General features: G+C 32.9%; 1 protein-coding gene across 6 annotated transcripts in view; it reads left to right on the forward strand.

The window, feature by feature from the left end:
* Positions 1-23,980, forward strand: part of LOC143045262 (tyrosine-protein phosphatase non-receptor type 13-like) — a 90,368-nt gene that overhangs the window by 63,061 nt on the left and 3,327 nt on the right. For 3 of the 6 annotated variants that reach the window (XM_076217634.1, XM_076217636.1, XM_076217635.1), the window contains 18 exons: positions 188-266; positions 5,042-5,135; positions 5,844-6,179; positions 6,616-6,830; positions 8,381-8,473; positions 8,772-8,834; positions 10,445-11,182; positions 11,640-11,792; positions 12,200-12,358; positions 13,341-13,697; positions 14,240-14,407; positions 15,449-15,540; positions 20,221-20,779; positions 21,294-21,384; positions 21,736-21,997; positions 22,325-22,490; positions 22,909-23,037; positions 23,585-23,647. In XM_076217634.1, coding sequence (XP_076073749.1) covers positions 188-266; positions 5,042-5,135; positions 5,844-6,179; positions 6,616-6,830; positions 8,381-8,473; positions 8,772-8,834; positions 10,445-11,182; positions 11,640-11,792; positions 12,200-12,358; positions 13,341-13,697; positions 14,240-14,407; positions 15,449-15,540; positions 20,221-20,779; positions 21,294-21,384; positions 21,736-21,997; positions 22,325-22,490; positions 22,909-23,037; positions 23,585-23,647 — 3,817 coding nt within the window. The remainder of the gene's footprint in view (positions 1-187; positions 267-5,041; positions 5,136-5,843; positions 6,180-6,615; positions 6,831-8,380; positions 8,474-8,771; positions 8,835-10,444; positions 11,183-11,639; positions 11,793-12,199; positions 12,359-13,340; positions 13,698-14,239; positions 14,408-15,448; positions 15,541-20,220; positions 20,780-21,293; positions 21,385-21,735; positions 21,998-22,324; positions 22,491-22,908; positions 23,038-23,584; positions 23,648-23,980) is intronic. The other 3 variants (XM_076217637.1, XM_076217638.1, XM_076217639.1) reach the window with 3 other exon arrangements.

Consider the following 23,980-nt stretch of genomic DNA (forward strand, 5'->3'; position numbering starts at 1 on the left):
GGTAATTATGTTTTCAGTTTTATAAACATTTTTGAATTATGAACTATTATACCTTAAAATCATCTATTGGATTAACATTTACATTTAAAGTTAGTCAGACATTTTCAAACACATAAAAATACTTTTTTGGTAAAGTTAGTCTTTCAAGTATTATATAAAGCTATCCTCTGCTTTAATTTTATTACAGAGAAAGAAAAGAGGAGTCTATAGAAAGTTATGAAGTATATTTGACTAAAAAAGATGGCAGCTTTGGATTGAATGTCACAGTAAGTGATAACTATTTATCACATTTTATTAGCTCACCTGGCCCGAAGGGCCAAGTGAGCTTTTCTCATCACTTGGCGTCCGTCGTCCGTCGTCGTCCGTCGTCGTCGTCGTCCGTCGTCGTTAACTTTTACAAAAATCTTCTCCTCTGAAACTACTGGGCCAAATCAAACCAAACTTGGCCACAATCATCATTGGGGTATCTAGTTTAAAAAATGTGTGGCGTGACCCGGTCAACCAACCAAGATGGCCGCCACGGCTAAAAATAGAACATAGGGGTAAAATGCAGTTTTTGGCTTATAACTCAAAAACCAAAGCATTTAGAGCAAATCTGACATGGGATAAAAATGTTTATCAGGTCAAGATCTATCTGCCCTGAAATTTTCAGATGAATCGGTCAATCGGTTGTTGGGTTGCTGCCCCTGAATTGGTAATTTTGAGGAAATTTTGCTGTTTTTGGTTATTATCTTGAATATTATTATAGATAGAGATAAACTGTAAACAGCAATAATGTTCAGCAAAGTAAGATCTACAAATAAGTCAACATGACCAAAATGGTCAGTTGACCCGTTTAGGAGTTATTGCCCTTTATAGTCAATTTTTAACCATTTTTCGTTAATTAAAGTAATCTTTTACAAAAATCTTCTCCTCTGAAACTACTGGGCCAAATTAATCCAAACTTGGCCACAATCATCTTTGGGGTATCTAGTTTAAAAAATGTGTGGCGTGACCTGGTCAACCAACCAAGATGGCCGCCACGGCTAAAAATAGAACAAAGGGGTAAAATGCAGTTTTTGGCTTATAACTCAAAAACCAAAGCATTTTGAGGAAATCTGACGGGATAAAAATGTTTATCAGGTCAAGATCTATCTGCCCTGAAATTTTCAGATGAATCAGTCAATCGGTTGTTGGGTTGCTGCCCCTGAATTGGTAATTTTGAGGAAATTTTGCTGTTTTTGGTTATTATCTTGAATATTATTATAGATAGAGATAAACTGTAAACAGCAATAATGTTCAGCAAAGTAAGATCTACAAATAAGTCAACATGACCAAAATGGTCAGTTGACCCGTTTAGGAGTTATTGCCCTTTATAGTTAATTTTAACCATTTTTAGCTCACCTGGCCTAAAAGGCCAAGTGAGCTTTTCTCATCACTTGGCGTCCGTCGTTGTCCGTCGTCCGTCGTCGTCGTTAACTTTTACAAAAATCTTCTCCTCTGAAACTACTGGGCCAAATTAAACCAAACTTGGCCACAATCATCATTGGGGTATCTAGTTTAAAAAATGTGTCCGGTGACCCGGCCAACCATCCAAGATGGCCGCCATGGCTAAAAATAGAACATAGGGGTAAAATGCAGTTTTTGGCTTATAACTCAAAAACCAAAGCATTTAGAGCAAATCTGACATGGGGTAGAATTGTTAAACAGATGAAGATCTATCTGCCCTGAAATTTTCAGATGAATCGGATAACCCGTTGTTGAGTTGCTGCCCCTGAATTAGTAATTTTAAGGAAATTTTGCTGTTTTTGGTTATTATCTTGAATATTATTATAGATAGAGATAAACAGTAAACAGCAATAATGTTCAGCAAAGTAAGATTTACAAATAAGTCAACATGACTGAAATGGTCAGTTGACCCCTTTAGGAGTTATTGCCCTTTATAGTCAATTTTTAACCATTTTTCGTAAATCTTAGTAATATTTTACAAAAATCTTCTCCTCTGAAACTACTGGGCCAAATTAATCCAAACTTGGCCACAATCATCTTTTGGGTTAGTAGTTTGAAAAATGTGTCCGGTGACCCGGCCATCAAACCAAGATGGCTGCAATGGCTAAAAATAGAACATGGGGTAAAATGCAGTTTTTGGCTTATAACTCAAAACCCAAAGCATTTAGAGCAAATCTGACACGGGGGTAAAATTGTTTATCAGTTCAAGATCTATCTGCCCTTAAATTTTCAGATGAATCGGACAACCCGTTGTTGGGTTGCTGGCCCTGAATTAGTAATTTTAAGGAAATTTTGCTCTTTTTGGTTATTATCTTGAATATTATTATAGATAGAGATAAACTATAAACAGCAATAATGTTCACCAAAGTAAGATTTACAAATAAGTCAACATGACTGAAATGGTCAGTTGACCCCTTTAGGAGTTATTGCCCTTTATAGTCAATTTTTAACCATTTTTCGTAAATCTTAGTAATCTTTTACAAAATCTTCTCCTCTGAAACTACTGGGCCAAATTAATCCAAACTTGGCCACAATCATCTTTTGGGTTAGTAGTTTGAAAAATGTGTCCGGTGACCCGGCCATCCAACCAAGATGGCCGCCATGGCTAAAAATAGAACATGGGGTAAAATGCAGTTTTTGGCTTATAACTCAAAACCCAAAGCATTTAGAGCAAATCTGACATGGAGTAAAATTGTTTATCAGGTCAACATTTATCTGCTCTGAAAGTTTTAGATGAATCGGACAACCCGTTGTTGGGTTGCTGACCCTGAATTGTTAGTTTTAAGGAAATTGTGCTGTTTTTGGTCATTATCTTGAATATTATTATTGATAGAGATAAACTGTAAACAACAATAATGTTCAGCAAAGTAAGATTTACAAATAAGTCAACATGACCGAAATGGTCAATTGACCCCCTTAGGAGTTATTGTTCTTTATAGTCAATTTTTAACAATTTTCATAAAATTTGTAAATTTTTACTAACATTTTCCACTGAAACTAATGGGCCAAGTTCATTATAGATAGAGATAAATTTAAGCAGCAAGAATGTTCAGTAAAGTAAGATGTACAAACACATCACCATCACCAAAACACAATTTTGTCATGAATCCATCTGCTTCCTTTAATATTCACATAGACCAAGGTGAGCGACACAGGCTCTTTAGAGCCTCTAGTTCATAAATTAAATTAATCTTTTACAAAAATCTTCTCCTCTGAAACTACTGGGCCAAATTAATCCAAACTTGGCCACAATCATCTTTGGGGTATCTAGTTTAAAAAAATGTGTGGCGTGACCTGGTCAACCAACCAAGATGGCCGCCACCGCTAAAAATAGAACATAGGGGTAAAATGCAGTTTTTGGCTTATAACTCAAAAACCAAAGCATTTTGAGGAAATCTGACATGGGATAAAAATGTTAATCAGGTCAAGATCTATCTGCCCTGAAATTTTCAGATGAATCGGTCAATCGGTTGTTGGGTTGCTGCCCCTGAATTGGTAATTTTGAGGAAATTTTGCTGTTTTTGGTTATTATCTTGAATATTATTATAGATAGAGATAAATTGTAAACAGCAATAATGTTCAGCAAAGTAAGATCTACAAATAAGTCAACATGACCAAAATGGTCAGTTGACCCCTTTAGGAGTTATTGCCCTTTATAGTCAATCTTTAACCATTTTTCATAAATCTAAGTAATCTTTTACAAAATCTCCACTGAAACTACTAGGCCACAATCATCTTTGGGGTATCTAGTTTGAAAAATGTGTCCGATGACCTGGCCATTCAACCAAGATGGCCGCCACGGCTAAAAATAGAACATAGGGGTAAAATGCAGTTTTTGGCTTATAACTATGAATTCAAAGCATCTAGAGCAAATCTGACAAGAAGTTAAATTGTTAATCAAGTCAATATCTATCTGCCCTGAATTTTTCAGATGAATTGGACAACTGGTTGTTGGGTTGCTGCCCTCCAATTGGTAATTTTTAAAGAAATTTTGCCGTTTTTGGTTATCTTGAATACTATTATAGATAGCGATAAACTGTAAACAGCAATAATGTTCAGCAAAGTAAGATCTACAAATAAGTCAACATGACCTAAATGGTCAATTGACCCCTTAAGGAGTTATTGCCCTTTATAGTCAATTTTTAACAATTTTCATTAATTTGGTAAATATATGTAAATTTTTACCAAATATAGTTCTCTGTTACTAATGGGCAAAGTTCATTATAAATATAATTGTAAGAAGCAAAATCGTTCAGTAAAGTAAGAACTTCAAACACATCACCATCACCAAAATACAATTTTGTCATGAATCCATTTGTGTCCTTTGTTTAATATGCACATAGACCAAGGTGAGCGACACAGGCTCTTTAGAGCCTCTAGTTCTCATATTTAAGGTGGTACCTAACACTACAGGGAGATAACTCTGTAATATCAGCTAAACGTTTTAATTACGTTGCATTGTAAAGGCAATATTAAGCTTCTCAATGATCAAAATTTGTGTTTGTCAAACTGCTATATAACCAGTGTAATTTTTCTGACAAAACGGTTGGTTCAAATTTTTTAAAATTTTTAAATTTTTGTTAAAGTGTCAAAGTAAATACGTTGACAAAATTTTATGAAAATTAAATGAGCCAAATTAATTTTAGTGAAAGTGTTGGGTACCACCTTAAATAAATAACTCTTATGGACAAAAAGTGTTGATATTATACATAAATAGGGATTATACTCAACTTTTGAGGATACTGTAAACCAACTTATTTTCGCAAGTGATTTATTTTTGCGACATTGCAAGTAAAAAAATAACACCAATATAAATAATAGAGAATATGTAAAATTTGGATGTTTCCTTACTAAACTACAAATAAATTACAAATTGCGAAATTAAAAGCTGCTAAGTGGTCTAGAAAGGGTAAAATGTGAAAAAAGTATCTGCGAAAATAAGTTGGTTTACAGTATTTCGCCGAACTAGAAAACAATATAACATAAATTTCAGGAGTTGTAACTGCATTACAGTTTATATTTATAGTTAAATTTTCTCTATTTTGTGTTACAGGGTGGTATAAATACAACAGTTAGACATGGTGGAATTTATGTGAAGTCCTTTATACCTGATGGTGCTGCTGATAATGATGGAACAATACACAAAGGTAAGTCCAGTGATAAGGCTCTTCTCTTTTGTCACATTGAAGAACATTAATTTGCCAACCTTTTGTTAGCTGACTGAATTTAAAAAGTATTATGAATTGGATAAAAAAAAATGACAGTCTTGTTAAACATTGGGAAATTACAAAATGTATCAATGAAAATATTTAATTTTATACTTCCTTAGATATTTTCTGTAATGTTTTATTTTATGAGCCTAGAGACCACAACCTGCAGAAAGATTCAGTCTACTCCAGAAACCTTTGGTTTATACTGTATTTCTCTTGTCTATTTCTCAAGATGATAATATTGAGAATAGGAATGGGGAATATGCCAAAGAGAGACCAAACAGCAGATAACAGATGAAGGCCACCAATGGGTCTGCAAAGCAACAAGAAAAAACCTGCCCTCAGCTGGCCCCTAAATAAAAATGTATACTGTGGATTCATTAATTTTCGTGGGTACCAATTTTCTTAGATTGAGGAAACTTTGTATTTTTGTGGACATTTGATTTCGTAGTTTTACTAAGACCTGCATATAAGCCTGTAGGAAATTTGTACTTGATGAACATTTGAATTCGTGGTTTACCTATAACCACGAAATCAACGAAAATTGGTATCCCACGAATAATAATGAATCCATAATATTAGTTCAGTGAAAATGGACATCATACCTAACTCCAAAACATATACAAGATATTTATTTTTACCTAGGTGACAGAATACTGGAAATCAATGGTAAAAGTCTGGTTGGTGTGACCCATAAACAGGCTGTTGAGATTATCAGGGATGCTACTGAGAGCTGCTTGTTAGTGATGGAGCGAGGACATTCTCTATCCTCAAGAAGTTCTGTGAAGTCATCTAGATCTTCTGCAGGGTCTACTGGCCAGCCTGGTACTAAAGATATGACTGATGTGAACGTGTCCCCTCCAGTGGCAGATCAGGTGTTTAGAACTAATTCCAATGCTGACACTGAGGATGGTAGTGGCACTGGGAGTAATGCATCTGAGACTGAATCTAAAAGCAAACCATATCCATTTGTGGACAAGGGTAAGGCATTAATTTCTTCTTGATCATTGATGGTAGACCAGAAAGTGAGAACCACATCCCTTATTCTATCCCCTTTACAAAGCCAGCTTAGAACTTAAACATGATATACGTTTGGCTTGAAAGTTCTGTGAGAAGCAAACAAAGCGTAAATGGAGTTAAAACTTTTTCCTTGCCAATGAAAACATTTGATATAAATAAATTTTCTTGTCCCCATTACAAGCTTTTTTTTTGTTGTTTCATACTAATGCCATCTGAATCTGGCAAACAAGAAATATATCTGCAGAATCCAATCGTGCAGTAAAGAAATGAATATCCTAATGTTAAATGTTAATTTGTTGTATTTTGTCAAAGTATGTGTCTGTGGTGATTGAGACAAAAAAAAAAGATGTTGTCTTTTTTAAGTTAATTTGTATAGTTATAAAATACTTATCTTCAGAGAACACCTTAGAAGTTGATCTAGTGAAAGGAAATAGTGGTTTGGGGTTTAGTGTGCTAGGTGTACAGGATGTACCCGTTGGTGACCCATCACATGGACTACCCAGAATAAAGAAGATATTCCCACTAGGAGCAGCAATGGACTCTGGGAAGTTAGAAGTAGGAGATGTGATATTAGAAGTGAATGGTCAGTCTGTTAAAGATTTATCTCATGCAGTAAGTAAGAACAAATTGTCCTATATTTATATATACGAAAATTTAAATCTGCATATTTTTTTTTATGATAGTCTTAAGCTGCATTTGCATATATGCTACCTTTAAAAATCATATTTTTAAAGTTATTTGAATTCCTAAGTTGTGTTGAAATTTAATTGAAATACTGAAATAGTATGAAGATTTTTTTACTCAAGTAGAGAAAAAAATGTTTTAAAATATGAATGTTCTGGTAAAGAAAAAAAGGGAAGCAAACCATAAGAGAAAAAAATAAATTTGATAATTTAAGGTGGCTCGCGGGTCTAAATGAAACTTTTTATTTAATATAGGATTTCGCTATATTTTTCTACAAATAAACTTTACCTTATCCTTAATAGAAAAATGAAATAAAAAAATGGGGTCACCGTTTATTTACGCTCACATTCTGTATTCGAAAGAACCATACCTTTCGTTAATGTCCTTTTTTTTCTGTTGAACTAATAGGAGAAATAGCGGTAATATAGAAATAAAAAAAATAACTAAATTACAGAAATCGTTTAAATTTTACAATTATTTAGTTTATGTACAGCTTATTAGAAAACAACTAAAAAATATAGGTCACCGATGAGTTAAAAAAGATATTTCAATTTTAATGCCAAAAAATTGCATTTTTGCACCAAAGGGAGATAATTTAGAGCTTTTTCAATGATATCGACATTTTAAAAGTAACCTGGGATCAACACAAATTGATTTTTTTAATGATTTTTGTACCATATGATAAAGTAACAACTACTTAAGGTATTTAATAAAATTTGTAATGAAAAATAAAAGTTTAATTTTTTTCTAAAAATCTTATACCCGCGAGCCTCCTTAAGTTCATTGGGCTTGGTTAACTTGAAAATTACTTTTGTTTAACTGATCAATGGCCTTAGAAAAATTGTTCAGGTAAGAAATATTTAGAAATTTTTGTATATTTTGTATATTTTACAAATAAATACACCATCAGTTTTTGTTTTGTTTCATATTCAGGTTACTAAATTAAAAAGTTTGATATCCATGGTTAGTATAATGAGAAAAATATAAATCATTGAACACTGATGATTTGAGTGTATTCATAAATAAAATAATGTTATTTAAAGTTTCACAAAACAATTATCACATGAATAGTATTTCAAAGCTGAAAAAAGCATGAACTTTACATATAAATGTGTAACCAACCAACTCCTCTGTAATAATTCTGTATAAGTAGAATTCTGCTCTGTTTATTTTTTACCCATTATGTTATTGTTCAGTTTTACCTGTTTGCATGTAAGTGTCTGAAATTTTTATTTTGGTATCATTGGTATAGCATGGTTTGTAGGAAATAGAATTGGAATAGTTGTAGAGAAAATACAATTGGACTGATAATACTACTGTTTAAGATACTAATGTTGAAATTTTAAATGCACATACTAATTTTCAGAAGAATTTTGCATTTTATGGATTAAGTTTCTTTTTGAAACTGTCTGTTGACATCAATGTATTTTCATGAGAAGAAAATAAACAGAAATATTTCATACATGATTAATTTTCAGGGAACAATGGCCACATTACGCACAGCTGCGTCTAATGTAAAATTATTGATATGTAGACCTACCTCTGAGCAGTTAGCTCCCCTTAATCGATTTGTAAGTACAGTTTGTAGAGTGTGCCGTGCCTTCACTTGTAGTGCTTCAAAATCTTTTAATATTTACACTTAGTTTGCAAAAAAACACAAAATTTTTAAATGAATTATTTTTTGTTTGACCTTTTTGATCTCGTTAAGTTGTAAAATTTAAATATAATTATAACCTACTTAAGAATTTGTTAAAAAAAAATAGTGAGAATTAATTTTGAAGAGTGATATATTAATTAATGTAGAGAGTATAAAATATATTTATATGGAAATAAGAATTAACCCTTATTATATGCATGTTCTAACCCTAGATAGAGAAGTGCGACTTGACAAGTTTTGGTCTGCTATATGACAAATATAGAGGCATGCTGCAAGTATAGTATCTCCTTAGTTTGTAGTAACACGGTAGCGGGCAGTGATTATTTTTGGACAATTTTTTTATCACAATTTTTAGATGAATGCTCAATCATTTTCCTTTACAGCTAGAGGATAGAATAGATTTATGTTTGATTTAATTTTAATTACTTAATTAAATACAAAATAGATAATGTGCATATGTTTCTCCCGTAGTTTTTAAAAGCTTTTCATTTCAATAAAATTGTTGTATTATTACTGTGTCTGCAGAATAACCCAATTTGCTTAATAATTGCCGTTTAATGCCATACCAATCCTGATTTTATTCCATACCAATACATGTGTTGTGAATTAGTTATAGTTTCAGTTCATATTTTCAATGTCACCAGTTTCACAATTGGTCTCGATGTAACAACATGTTTGTTTTGCCTGTATTTCACTCAATCATCAAAGCCATGATCTGTTGCCTAACAATTCATTATTTGAACTCTTTGAAAACTATTGAGTTCCCATTGCATTTTTTGTAGTGTGTTTTTACATTGATTATTATCTTGTTCACACAATGGATTTTTTTGCTGTGTATTGAACACACCAGTAGTTCTTATTTTGCATGATATTCTTTCACCTTTTACATCACACAGTGAACATACAAATGCACAGGAATCTCAACTGCATTCATGGTCTATCGCTTAAGGATGTCTGCTGGTCATGTTTTTGAATTCTTGTCATATTTTCGATTTTCTCAGGTTTTATCCATACAAATGTATTAAAATATTTTTTACACGAGACCCCACTTTTGTCTTCATAAATCTGTTCAATAGATCATTGATGACCATTTGAATTTTTGTCATGAAATCCTTGTTATTTTTTCTTGGTTTAAAGGGTAAAAAACAATTCCAATGTTAACAAATAGTAAAATCTGAAGAAAACCCTTTTCCCGCCATTTTCTAAATGTCTCGTATTTTGAAAACTACACACGAGACTATCGATTTTATTACTTCATTTTTTTTAAATATCAAAGTTGTTTTCATTTTAAGCAATCACATGAAATCCTTGTTATTTTAAATTAGAGCAGCAGACATCCTTAAATTCAGAATTAAGGTTTAAGTCACATCAATATCTAAGATAAATTTCTTTTATTATTTTTTCTATTTTTTTTTTGCATTATCTCATTTTTCTGATAAAATAGACTTATTAAGATGAAACTTCATATTTATTTTATTTTCATTCTCTTTTGACTTTTTTATTTGAAATTCAGAGTGAGTTTGTAGTGAAGTTTTGTTGTCATCTTTAATTTATTCAACTGCACTTATTTATCTCAACTGAGTTTAAGGAATGGAGATGTAATAAAGAATACTCAAATCTACCAATTTTCAATAAGAACATGCCTTTTGACTTTTTTGACAAAGGTACATCAATATTGTTAATTAATACATTGTATTATTAAAGAAAGATAAGGGTTGTATGGTATCAAGGACCATGCACACTGTGTAAGTATGTAAACAAAATGGATTGAGTTTCAAAGTTTTTGATGGTAAGGTCTGTGTTTTTTTTCTAAAAAAAAAAATCCCCAAAACATCTGTAAAATAATATGAAAACCTGGTCTGCAGAAGTATTTTTATATTGACAGGATAGTGGAGAGCTGAAGTCCATCTCTGCTCCCAACAGTATATTAAAGAGCACATCTACCTCTCAATATGAAACAGAATCAGAAGATGAACCAGTCCTGTATCGTGATTCAGTGTATACACCTCCATCAGGATTTAATTCTGATACCAGCTTCAGAGAGGACATACCAGTACATTCTCAGCAGACTAGTCAACCACGACTTCCAACAAGTCCTATCCCTATGCTGTTAAGATCGGGACAGTTTGAGTCCGAGGATGAAGATCTGAATTCTACCTTGTCCAGTGTATACCCAGAAGTGGATAAATATCAGATGAATAAGTATTCAACGTACCAGAATTTAGTTGTTTCCCCTTTCAGAATGGGGAGCAGTCAATCATACAGTAGTAATGTCGACATTGAGAGTCAGTCAGAATATAGTGAAATTGAAGAGATAGAAACTCCATTTAGAAATATTGTAACGGAAAGTACTCCTCGTGAGCAATATGATAAACAAGACTTTAGGGAAAAGTATGGCGAAAATAATACAGTTGAAAAATGTGGTGATAGAAAAACAGATGATGTTGTTGATGAAAGACCAGGCAGTAGTAATTCTTATAGAAGTTGTTCATCGACTGATTCTGTGATTGCTTCACCGAGGAAAGACTTGACGCGAAGTCAGAGTATAAATCAGAGTGATGGTGAAGATGGTGATATATCTAACAATGCAGATCCAGAAGAATCATTGTCACCTAGAATTGGTGTAAGTTGTTGTAGGGAAACATTTATTTGTTGATGAAAACTGCTTATATGCAGATTAGAAGATATAGTATTATTGCCAATGAGACAATTAGATCAGTGATCAGTTTCACAAAATATCTTTTCCCAAAAAAACATATTTTGATTTTAGGCATCAGACTTTTCTCTTTCAAATTGCAACCTTCCAAGTTTTATGTGAATGTTTGTGATGTATTGTTATTATGTGTGTGTGTGGGGGGGGGGGATCATTAAATGAATTCGATTAAATTTCTCTAATTCGATTTGATGTATTAACTATTATCTGTAGTAAAAATTATCTATTTTCCATTTCTTCATTTTTGAAAACCTTTTATATTTCTTTATTTTGGAAGACTATGTTATTCTGTAGATTTTTTTTCTGTTTTTGTGTGGTAGGCTGCTGTCACATTGACCTTTACACCACTTTTATTTTTTATCTGTAGGAAATAGATGTGACCCTGCAAAGGCAGGATGATGAAGGCCTCGGTTTCACATTAACTGGAGGGGCTAGCAGAGGGGGCTGCTATATCAAGAAAATCATTCCAGGCCCTGCACTTTCTGATGGGCGGCTACAACCTGGTGATAAACTCATCAAGGCAAGTATTTATTCATTGTAAATGATTGTATGTAAAAAATACGCAATTTTCATCTTTTCTGAATCTTATTTTATATAAAAGAAAACAATGATAGGTCAAAGTATGGCCTTCAACATGGAGCCTTGACTCACACAAAACTGCAAGCTATAAAGAGCCCCAAAATGACTAGTGTAAAACAATTCAAACAGGTAAGCTAACTGTTTAGAACTGTTAAGCTGAAGTAGGATGTATTGGTAGATGTCAACAAATTACTGCTTAGCCAAGCAAGCCCTGGTACTGTTCTTATGAATAATTATGAATTTTAAGGAGAACAATTTATTCTTGTAAAATGTGTTGACCATTCTATTGCACTAGACTAATCATCTGAAGAAAATTGAATTAACATGTGATTATTTTTTTTGTTTCAGGTGAATGGTGTTGATATGACAATGTTAAATCATTTCGAGGCCGTAACATATCTCCGTAATGCTCCGTCTATTGTAACTATAAGGGTCTTTAGAGATCCAGATACACAGAAGAGTGAGAAATGCACAGAGGGTGTAACATTAATACAGAACAAAACCCAGGTAAACACCATCTTGGGACATCTTAGTGTTTTTGTGATTGTTTATTGTTTTGTACTGATAAACTGAAATAATTGTCTACATAGAACTTATTAAACATAGCAATATAATACTTCCCACATAAAGTAACCAAAAGTTAGCGTGCAATAAATTCTGATATTGCACTAGTGCAATAAATCTTCAAAATTCATGACGTCATCAACGACAAAATCTTAGTTTAAACCACTTTTTACTTTCAAATATTATATTACTATACAATAAAAGGGTTATTGCATGAATATTGGGGAATATTGTCCCTCATAGAACATATATTGCACTCGCAAGCTAGTGCAATATAAAATTCTACTCGGGACAATATTTATGCAATAACCCTATATTCTCGTTTTATATTTATTCAAAATTTTTATTTATAGAACAAATATTTTCCATAGGTTCCATATAGAATAAGGAGATACAATATGGTTGCCAATGAGAAAACTATCCACCAGTGAACAAATGACTAGATATTCAAGACTATATTTAAAACTTTGCATCGAAAGACATTGTAAACTAGTTAGAATGCATGCACTAAAAACTTGCCATAGGTTACTGTGGATTCAGTATTACTCTTAGGATACCAATTTTTGTGGATTTTCGTGGAGGTGAACCATGAAATTAAATGTTCAACGAAAAAAATTTCTATAGGCTTGCATGCAGGCTTCGGCAAAACTACGAAATTAAATATCCATAAACATGTAAGTTTTCCTCAATCCCCGAAAATAGGTACGCACTAAAATAAATAAATCCGCAGTTGTTGCTATAAACATTTCTGATGATAACATTATGATTTTTACATCTTAATACACAATAATTCACCAAGTATTTAGACAAGAGAATGGAGAAGACTTCTATAAGTAGTAATCAATTTGCTGTACCTTGTTGAGCAGAAATATAAAAATAAACAAAATTTTAGAAATCAAAACATATTGTCCCATCTGTTTTGTAGGGAGAAGAGGAGCAAGTCCTAAGTGACGAGGAGAGTGACCCAGTGACAGAGAGTGTAGAGGCCAGTACTGGTCAGTTTGAGGAAGACAGTTTAATCTCAACTGACCAAAGTCTTTTGACCACTGATCAATTGAGCCACTCAAGTTCAGTGGCATCAGATACTGTGAACTCGGAGAAAATAGACTCCTATATAAATGAACTAAAGACTAATTATGACTTTGACAATAGTGGTAAGGACATATATGAATGTGATAGTGATAGTGATAATAAGGTTGTGATATCCCCTCCTGGAAGTAAGCCTGGCCTCAAGTCTCAGGAGAGTGAAGAACTAGATTCATTTGGAATGGATTTATCTGAGGTAGGTATAAATTAGATTTATTCATTTAGAATTTTTGTTTTATGGTCTATCCAACTTTTAAATAATTGAATCATTTCATCTAATGTTCCATATATTATACACAATAAATTCATATACTCACCTGTCCTAGAAAGTAGTTTTCCTAGGTAATGGAAAAAAAAACACATTTATGAAGACTTTGAACTCCTAGAAAGCTTCAATAAAGGTATCAGAGAAGATGAATTAAAATACTGCTATTCAGTGTGATATTGTTATGATCTTATTAAGTGGTGGCTTCAATGGCTGTTTGGGCTTTAGTAGTCCAACTACTGTATCAGTAGCTTGTTAACACTGAGGTTGTGAGTTCAATCTCAAATCTTATTTTACTAGATTTGTCAGTTTTCCTTCCAATAATTGATTGTTTTCTCCATGTACTCTTGTCTCCCTCAGGAATAAAAACTGACCCCCAAGAAAGAGCCAATAGTGCTTAAACTTGTGTTTAATACCTATCAATCTATAAATGATATCAAATATTTTTAAATTTAGTGTTTTGATACTTACAGACTGGCTTATTAAAGATTGAGTTGGAAAAGCCCCCAACTGGAGAACTTGGCTTTGGTTTGGTCACAGCAGAGAAGGACCAACAGACAGGTGTCTTTGTCAGGTCCATCACAGAAGATGGTGTGGCTGATAGAGATGGAAGGTTACAAGTCATGGACAGAATTGTACAGGTAAGTCACAGGTGTTTATTAGGTAACAGACAGGAGTCTTTGTCAGGTCCATCACAGAAGATGGCGTGGCTGATAGAGATGGAAGGTTACAGGTCATGGACAGAATTGTACAGGTAAGTCACAGGCAGGGGTCGAATTTAAGCTTTTTAGTGTACTGGCCAGCCGGACCAGTGGACTTTAGATCTACTGGTCCGGCTCCAAATTTACTGGTCCTACAAAACTGACATTCATTTGATAACCACTAAAAGATATGACAGATGTTTAGTTTTATTTTCCTCAGCTGCTTTCAAGGCCTCTTCTTTATTCCAAAAATAGCACCCCCAATACCCTAAAAATAATTTCTCAGGTTTATTTTTTTGTAAACACATCGAGAATAGATGCAATCATTGATTTTAACGAAAAATTTCTACTGGTCCGCCGGACCACCAGCTTACAAAATTCTACTGGTCCGACACAAATTCTACTAGTCTCGGACCACCGGACCAGCGCCAATTTCGACCCCTGGTCACAGGTGTTTATTAGGTAACAGACAGAGGTCTTCGTCAAGTCCATCACAGAAGATGGTGTGGCTGATAGAGATGGAAGGTTACAGGTCATGGACAGAATTGTACAGGTAAGTCATAGGTGTTAATTAGGTAACAGACAGGAGTCTTTGTCAGGTCCATCACAGAAGATGGTGTGGCTGATAGAGATGGAAGGTTACAGGTCATGGACAGAATTGTACAGGTCAGTCCAGGTGTAAAATAGGTCACAGATGGGAGTCCTTGTCAGGTCCATCACAAAAGATGGTGTGGTTAACAAATATAAGACTCAAGTAACGTACAAATGTTTACAGATCAGTTGCTCAAACAGTTTAAAGACAGGTGTCTTTGTCAGATTTACTCTTAAAGATGGTGTAACTGTCAGAAAACAGACTGAGAATATCATCTTACTTATCTTGCATTGTTGACTTCATACTTTTAGTTATTGCTGTTCTTAGAATATTGAATGTTGTCTGAACTGATATTGATCTAACCATAGTCAATTGTATTCTAATTTCAGATAAATGGAGAGTCCTTGGTTGGTTTAACTCACAAGAAGGCAGTAACTATGCTACATAACATCAAAGGACAAGTTATACTAACTATATCAAGGTAACTTTACATGAAAGAAGATGATATTCCTAACAAATATATTCTAGTTGGTTATTTTCCAAAAGGTTATTTGCGATTTCAATATAAAATATATTGATATTATAAGTTATCTACATTGATATCCGTAGATATGGATATTTTAACACCCTGAAGTATCCAAGTACACCCTGAAGCGCATCTGCAGCTGAAGGGTGTACAGGGTACTGAAGGGTGTTAAAATATTCATATCTACGGATATGAACGTAGATAACATATTTATCCCCGGTCTTACATAGATGCCAACCATTACGATTTTTCCGTAGTTTTTCCGATTTTGCGATAAAAACTACGCTATTACGGTCAAAGTCGAATAGTTACGGATTCCCAATCATCGACGTTCAATTTTGTAAAACGCAGATTTTTATCATTACTTTTCCGTCCTGGTCCAGTATTTAGGAAACGCCAATGTAATGCTTCCGGTTTCTCTGGATTTATCAACCTATTGTTGGGTAACTAACTGACTTCCGAAGAGGCAAACTTGCATTTTATTAAGTAGCTTTCCCCCTTTCTCTACTTCTCCTTGACAAAACAAAAATGTTTGAGTCGAGAACATCTGAACAATCAATGAATGGAATACATACTACAGACAACATGTTAAATGACAAATTTTAGTGTACATCACTTTGCAACCACTCGTCAGTAATTTTTATTGGTAAATGCACGTTTATGAATGATTACTGAAAACTTTTCAAAAATACGGAAAATTTGATAGTTTGTTACTGATTGTGTCAAAAGGGGGTTGGCATCTATGGTCTTAGTCTAAATCTGGCGATTTATTTTAGAGAAATTCGACCACAAAGTTTAACGTGAAAGTAACGTTTTTTTCATTTTTTAAATATCTTTTATTGAAATTTGGGATTTTGACATATTTTTAACGGGGTGTAGGGTACTACCAAAGGTAGAACCCTACAGGTAGACAAATATAAGACGTTTTTAATCTAAAGACAGAGAAAGTGAAATGGATCGAAATTTGGCGCTGAAAGTTGTGAGAGTTACATCATAGACGGTGTGACGTCATCGTGGGTCATTTGCATAGCTAGGTCAGTAGTCCCAATCACAATTAGGGAACGATCATTGACAATGTGGCAGAATAGTGATGCATTTACTAAAATGAATGCAAATAATCGACATTATAAGATAAAATGGTTAGTGGATTGAGTAAATTATTATACAGACATCATGAATAATCTACAGAATTTGATATTTCATAAGGGTCATCCATAATTGTCAACCATTTTCCAAAGTGTACAAAACGTAAACTTGGGGGGAGGGGGTTAAAAAATCAACATTTTTACCGTACGCTTTTTTTTTTATTTCTGGAATTTATATCGTTTCCGTAGGGAAAGTCGATTTATAAAATCGAGAATTGGCTTGGGTGTGTTTCTCTTCTTATTTCTTCTTTATTATTTTCACTTGATGATATTGATTTCGATATCATAATTCTACTCAATCGGGATTGAACGATTAAAAGATCAAATCATATGAAAACTAAATCTTTCAAAAATGTGAACTAGTAAAATTATTTAAACAAAAAGTTTGCAAGCATTTCTCAGTACCCCGATTTTCAATTTCACCTGCTTTATTATTGATCGATATCGTTTTACTCTGTTTAATAAACAAAATTGATCGAAACACTAAATTCGTTGAATGTTTTGATTTTGACAAGACGCCATTTTGTGAAAAGATTTTAAACTGGTCCTTCGATTAATTTCCTTGTAATGCATTCCAAAATAGTAAAAACCAGTAAACCGGAAGTAAACTCATTTTTCTTAGTAAAAGCCTCCCTCAATTAGGAGCACCTCCATATGAAGTTTAACCTTAACTTGGAAAATATCCAATAAAGTTACACGTTACAGTATATATACATAAACGATAATAGTGCCATGAATGGCATATTTACAGGGACCATTTAAATAGAAATACAGGCGGGAAATTTAAAAACCCAAAATGTTTTAAAACATTACACTTTTATTGATTGCTGTCTTGAGCTCTGATTCCATCAACAACTGTCAGTCCATACTCATGATACTTTACCAATGCAATAAAACCATGCATTTCCCTTTCTTTGATTCTTAGCATAATTTATGTGCCCTTTTGTTAATCTTTTGCATGCTCTAGGTGCCCTTTTTAGCTCACCTGGCCTAAAAGGCCATGTGAACTTTTCTCATCACTTGGCGTCCGTCGTCGTTAACAATTTTTCAAACATCTTCTCCTCTGAAACTACTGAATGGATTTGAATGAAACTTAAAATGATTGTTCCTTAGATTATCCTGCACAAAGTGTGTGCTTCGATTTTTGATCCGTCAAAAAACATGGCCGCCGTTACTTAAAATAGAACATAGGGGTCAAATGCAGTTTTTGGCTTATATCTCAAAAACGGAAGCATTTAGAGCAAATCTGACATGGGGTAAAAATGTTCATTAGGTCAAGATCTATCAGCTCAGAAATTTTCAGATGAATCAAACAAACCATTGTTGGGTTGCTGCCACTTAATTGGTAATTTTAAGGAAATTTTGCAGTTTTTGGTCATTATCTTGAATATCATTATAGATGAAGATAAACTGTAAACAGCAAAAATGATCAGCAAAGTAAGATCTACAAATAGGTTAATATGACCAAAATTGTCAATTGACCCCTTAAGGGGTAAATGTCCTTTAATGACAATTTTTCACAATTTGTTCATCATATTTGCTAACTTTAAAAAATCTTCTCCTCTGAAACTACTGAATGGATTTGGATGAAACTTAGCATGATAGTTCCTTAGATTATCCTGCACAAAGTGTGTGCTTCGATTTTTGATCCGTCAAAAAACATGGCCGCCCTTACTTTAAATAGAACATAGGGGTCAAATGCAGTTTTTGGCTTATATCTCAAAAACGAAAGCATTTAGAGAAAATCTGACATGGGGTAAAAATGTTCATTAGGTCAAGATCTATCAGCCCTGAAATTTTCAGACGAATCAAACAAACCATTGTTGGGTTGCTGCCACTTAATTGGTAATTTTAAGGAAATTTTGCAGTTTTTGGTCATTATCTTGAATATCATTATAGATAAAGATAAACTGTAAACAGCAAAAATGATCAGCAAAGTAAGATCTACAAATAGGTTAATATGACCAAAATTGTCAATTGACCCCTTAAGGGGTAAATGTCCTTTAATGACAATTTTTCACAATTTGTTCATCATATTTGCTAACTTTAAAAAATCTTCTCCTCTGAAACTACTGAATGGATTTGGATGAAACTTAGCATGATAGTTCCTTAGATTATCCTGCACAAAGTGTGTGCTTCGATTTTTGATCCGTCAAAAAACATGGCCGCCCTTACTTTAAATAGAACATAGGGGTCAAATGCAGTTTTTGGCTTATATCTCAAAAACGAAAGCATTTAGAGAAAATCTGACATGGGGGTAAAAATGTTCATTAGGTCAAGATCTATCAGCCCTGAAATTTTCAGACGAATCAAACAAACCATTGTTGGGTTGCTGCCACTTAATTAGTAATTTTAAGGAAATTTTGCAGTTTTTGGTCATTATCTTGAATATCATTATAGATAAAGATAAACTGTAAACAGCAAAAATGATCAGCAAAGTAAGATCTACAAATAAGTTAAATATGACCAAAATTGTCAATTGACCCCTTAAGGGGTTATTGTCCTTTAATGACAATTTTTTCACAATTTGTTCATCATATTTGCTAACTTTAAAAAATCTTCTCCTCTAAAACTACTCAACCAAATTCAACCAAACTTCATTTGAATGATCAGTAGGGTGTATAAAATAAAGTTTGTGTTTTATTTTCTATTTCGTCAAAAAACATGGCCGAAGGCATTGTTTACCAGGTGAGCGATTCAGGCTCTTGAGAGCCTCTTGTTTATTGGAGTTACCATTTCCACTGTGTGATAGGGGAAACACTAATCTTTGTACTCTTTATTCTGACAAAACACAAGCATCACAGATAGATGTCATCAAATAAAACAGTCAGATATGTTTTAGGTTTTTTTTTTCAATGCAAAGTTCTATATTAAACTAAAATATAATAGACAGGATCTTCTTTTTATTAAGAATGACTGATTCTTCTCTTGAAATCTGAAAATGGTTGATGTACACTTTTTGAGGGAGGGTGGGGGTTCTGAAAAAGTGTACGTTTTGTACACTTTGGAAAATGGTTGACAATTATGGATGACCCCTAAGGAACAACCATGGAACTAAGGAAAACGCGCATGAATTTCCCCGATGTAATGGGTAGCAACGTCCGGGATATGGGCTAGCAACACTCAGGGGATATGGGTTTTGTAACGACGTGTGTTTACCAATCAAAATCCTAGAAATATACTAAGCCTGGGATAATTGTAATTCTTTTCAGTGATATAAAGAAAGTAAAATATATCTACGCATTCGAAAATTTACATGTATTAGTAAAGAAAATTCCTTTGAAATAAAAGTAACATAACCACACTAATTATGGTGAAAGAGAGTTAACTTGAAGAACAAGCATATGAACAAATGAACAGATGAACAGAGGACCATCCATAGTATATTAATGGATCACATGTTAGATAGTGGTTATTCCAGTGATTGCATATTATGTAAATATCAAAGGATGCAGAGAATTAATGAAAAATGACGATTTATACATTTTAGATTATCAGCTAGGCAGTTAGATTTTATGACACCTCCAGTTATAATGGATGAAGATTACTATGACAATGAGCATCCTACAGAAACAAATGTAAAGGTCAAACATGAAGTTGAAGGTCAATCTTATGATAATGGAGAAAATAATGAAGATCATAAGTATGTTAAGGTCATAGAGGATACTACAGATTCAGAAGAGGAAGAAATGAATGAATTAGTAATGGCGGCTGAAAAATTGCTAGCAGATACGAGTGAATTTGACACGGAAGAAATTGTACCACATAGAAACGAAGTTCAAAGTGATTTAAATGATGGATCACTTGAAGGCACACTTACCTCCCTTACGTCATTGAATGAAAATGAAGAACTTCATACTAGAACTTTTAACATGTCTTCTCTACCAAGAAAACTAGACATGAAAGTGCCCGAAGAGGTTAACTTTGAATGGCTGTGTTCATGTGTGCCCCTTATGACCTTGAAAAATGAAATGAAGTCAACAGCTGAAGAAGAGGCTAAGAAATTCCAACAAAAAGTAGATCAAGGTGACCCAGCTGAGGAATACAAGGTTTGTTATGTGAATATAATTAAAATAAGAATGAGCTTGTTAAATGTAAAGTGATATTGATGCTCAAGACATGAAATATTTTGAGTCAATTACTGTGAATTCATAAATTATTTCAGTGTTTTAATTGATTCGAAAAAATCAACAGTATCAGGTTGACAATGATAAAAATATGCATTCATAATTTGAGTAGTGTAAGTAAAATCACAAAGTACTGAACTCTCACTCTCTGAGGAAAATTCAAAACAGAAAGTCTGTATTCAAATGGCAAAATCAAAATAGTGTTTTTCCTTCATAAATTTTTGGAATCATATGAATTAAATTTCACATTTTCTCAGAGGCTAAGGATTCACAATGATAATGCAGGTGTTAAATTCTGCTTTTTTCATGGAGGTAAAACCTATGACGAATAGTAGCAATTATTGAAGTTATTTTAATATATAGTTATGTGAATAATAGTTAACAGTTGACCCAGATTCAGGAGTGTCAATATAATCAATACTATATTAACTTGTAGGAACTGAGACAAGTGAAAATGACTGATAACTGCAGCATAGCCAAACAACCAGATAACAAATTGAGTAACAGATTCAGAAATGTTCTACCATGTGAGTATAGATTTGTGAGAATTGAATAAAAAAAAACACATGAACATACATGTAACAGACTTTTTTGGTTCTAAAAATCAATATTGAATTATCTTAAAATCTGCTACAAAAACATCAGCTTATAGTTGAGTTTCCTAAGTTACCGTACTGCTACGTGTAAGATATAAAAGGATTTCTATTGCGTTATACAGGTCTATATCATTCAATGTAAACTCTCTTTAAAGTTAACACACTCTTAGAATTCTTAGAAGATTACGGGTAAACAAAACATATGAAATGGTTTAAAACAAGAATTCATATGAAGTATTACAATGAGATATACTTTGCTTAAAATTTGAAACTTGCTTTCAGATGACTTCAACAGAGTATGTTTAACAGGACCTCACAGTTATATCAATGCCAGTCACATTACAGCACCTGTAGGGGAGGAGGAGTGCCATTATATCGCCTGTCAAGGGCCACTCCCGGTCACCTCAGAACATTTCTGGCAGATGGTCTGGGAACATGATGTCTCTGTTGTCATGATGTTAACCTTGGATGTTGAGGCTAGGAAGGTGAAATGTCACAGATACTGGCCTGATTGTACAGAAACACCATTATTTGTGTGTGATAGGTAAGCCATAAGACAAAAGATATGATATTGGTCTATATATACCGTAATGGATATAAATGAAGTATTAGTAACTTAATTAGAATTATATGTAAAATTGGCCATAGTTGTCAATGTTTTTCCTGAACATTTCAGGAAGATTTGGTTTGATTTTATTAACACTTTTGTTATGTGAAGGAATGTTTTTATGTCTAAAACCTGAAAGGTAATAAAGAAAAATAAATATTTGGCAACCTTCAAAATTTTTGAAAAGTGGAATGATAAATGAATTCCTTATTTTGATACTCTTGTTATATGCTTGCTTGAATTCATATTTGTTTTTCTTTTCAGTCAATTGAAAGTGAGTTTAGCTGAAAGCCAGAGTTTAGAACACTTTGACATCAAAGAAATTGAGATAGAAAAAGTAACATCAGGAGAATTAAAAAGAATTTATCATCTAAACTATACAACCTGGCCTGACCATGGGGTACCATCGTCACCTGTCCCAATCCTACAGGTAATATGCATACTCATGAATATAGGGAGATAACAGAACATAAAAAAAGTACATTGAATGAATTGTGATTTGTTTAATGAATTTTAATGTGCAATGGGATAACTTTGTAGAAACAAATATTATATCCAAAAATTTACTACAACTTTTTGATAAAATAAAAGCACATATAACACATTGGATATTTTTCTAGTATTTCATTTTTAATCAACTGTGCACATCCATCCAATATTCTTTCATCTCTTTTCATTGTATGATTTTATTTTCTAGTATTGTATTTATTTTTCATTTAACCATGATATCAAGAGTTATAGTTTTAAAAAAGTTTAATAGCTGTGCAGTTGTGTAGTTTATTTCATTATGTATATTTTTCTAGCTTCCTGTGAATTATCTGTTATCAAGTTTCTTCTTTATTTTCTAGTTTCTACAGCTTGGTCATGTATACCATACCAGTGGACCTTTAGTTGTACACTGCAGTGCTGGGATAGGAAGAACTGGTGCCCTGATTACTATAGACATAGCTCTTGCTAGACTGGAAAGTGAAGGAAAGGTAAAACTTTGGGCCTTAAAATCATGAAGGTTTTAATTTTGATGAAATTTCATGAAAATATGAAAAATTTGTCCAGATTTTTTTGTTAAATTTAATAACATCATATTATTTGTATAAGTAGTTATACACCTGCCAATGATTTAAAGTTAATGTAAGGTTATGAATAAAAGGTAAACATCAATTATACAACAACAATAAAACCAAAAGATCAACATAGGTATTTCAACAATAGGCATGTTTCAATGCCATATGTCAGGCTTTTCATTTTTGGAAGTTAAGATTTTTAAACTTTATCACTCTTCCAAAGATTGCCATCAACACGAAATTCATGTCAGTATGTTTTATCTTGTTATGAGCATTACTATTCTCAGAAAGGAACAAAGTTGAATATCATGAATATACAAAATATCTATACGTATGCCATACAAAGTCTTTCCTTCACAATTACTTTATTCAAAGAAAGTTGATCAGTTTTCTTATACATCTCGTCTTCCCAGTCGTCAGCAAAAATGAAATTTAAATAGTTTTGAAATATATTACTTTACAGTGTGATATATTTGAGATTGTGAAGGACCTAAGAAGACAAAGACAAGGAATGATCCAGACCAAAGTAAGTGCTTATAAAGATTCGCAATGCTTATTTCCTTAAGTGCCTCCTATCATCTGATATATAAATAAAAAAGAGAATGGAAAAAGGGAATTTGTCAAAGAGACAACAACCCGACCAAAGAGTGAAAAAACAGCCAAAGTCCACAAATGGGTAATGATGTGGTTATTTTTAAATGTTTATATTGTTCCTATTAAACAGATGAATGGAATTCTAAATGGAAACATACATTTTATTTCATGTGAGCTTAACATTTATTTATTGCATTAAAATCTTTGCTTTAAAGTTACTATCCTATATATCTGATAAAATAATCATTTTAATTTTCAGAAAAAT

Source organism: Mytilus galloprovincialis, chromosome 9 (assembly GCF_965363235.1).
Source record: "Mytilus galloprovincialis chromosome 9, xbMytGall1.hap1.1, whole genome shotgun sequence".
Taxonomy (NCBI): domain Eukaryota; kingdom Metazoa; phylum Mollusca; class Bivalvia; order Mytilida; family Mytilidae; genus Mytilus; species Mytilus galloprovincialis.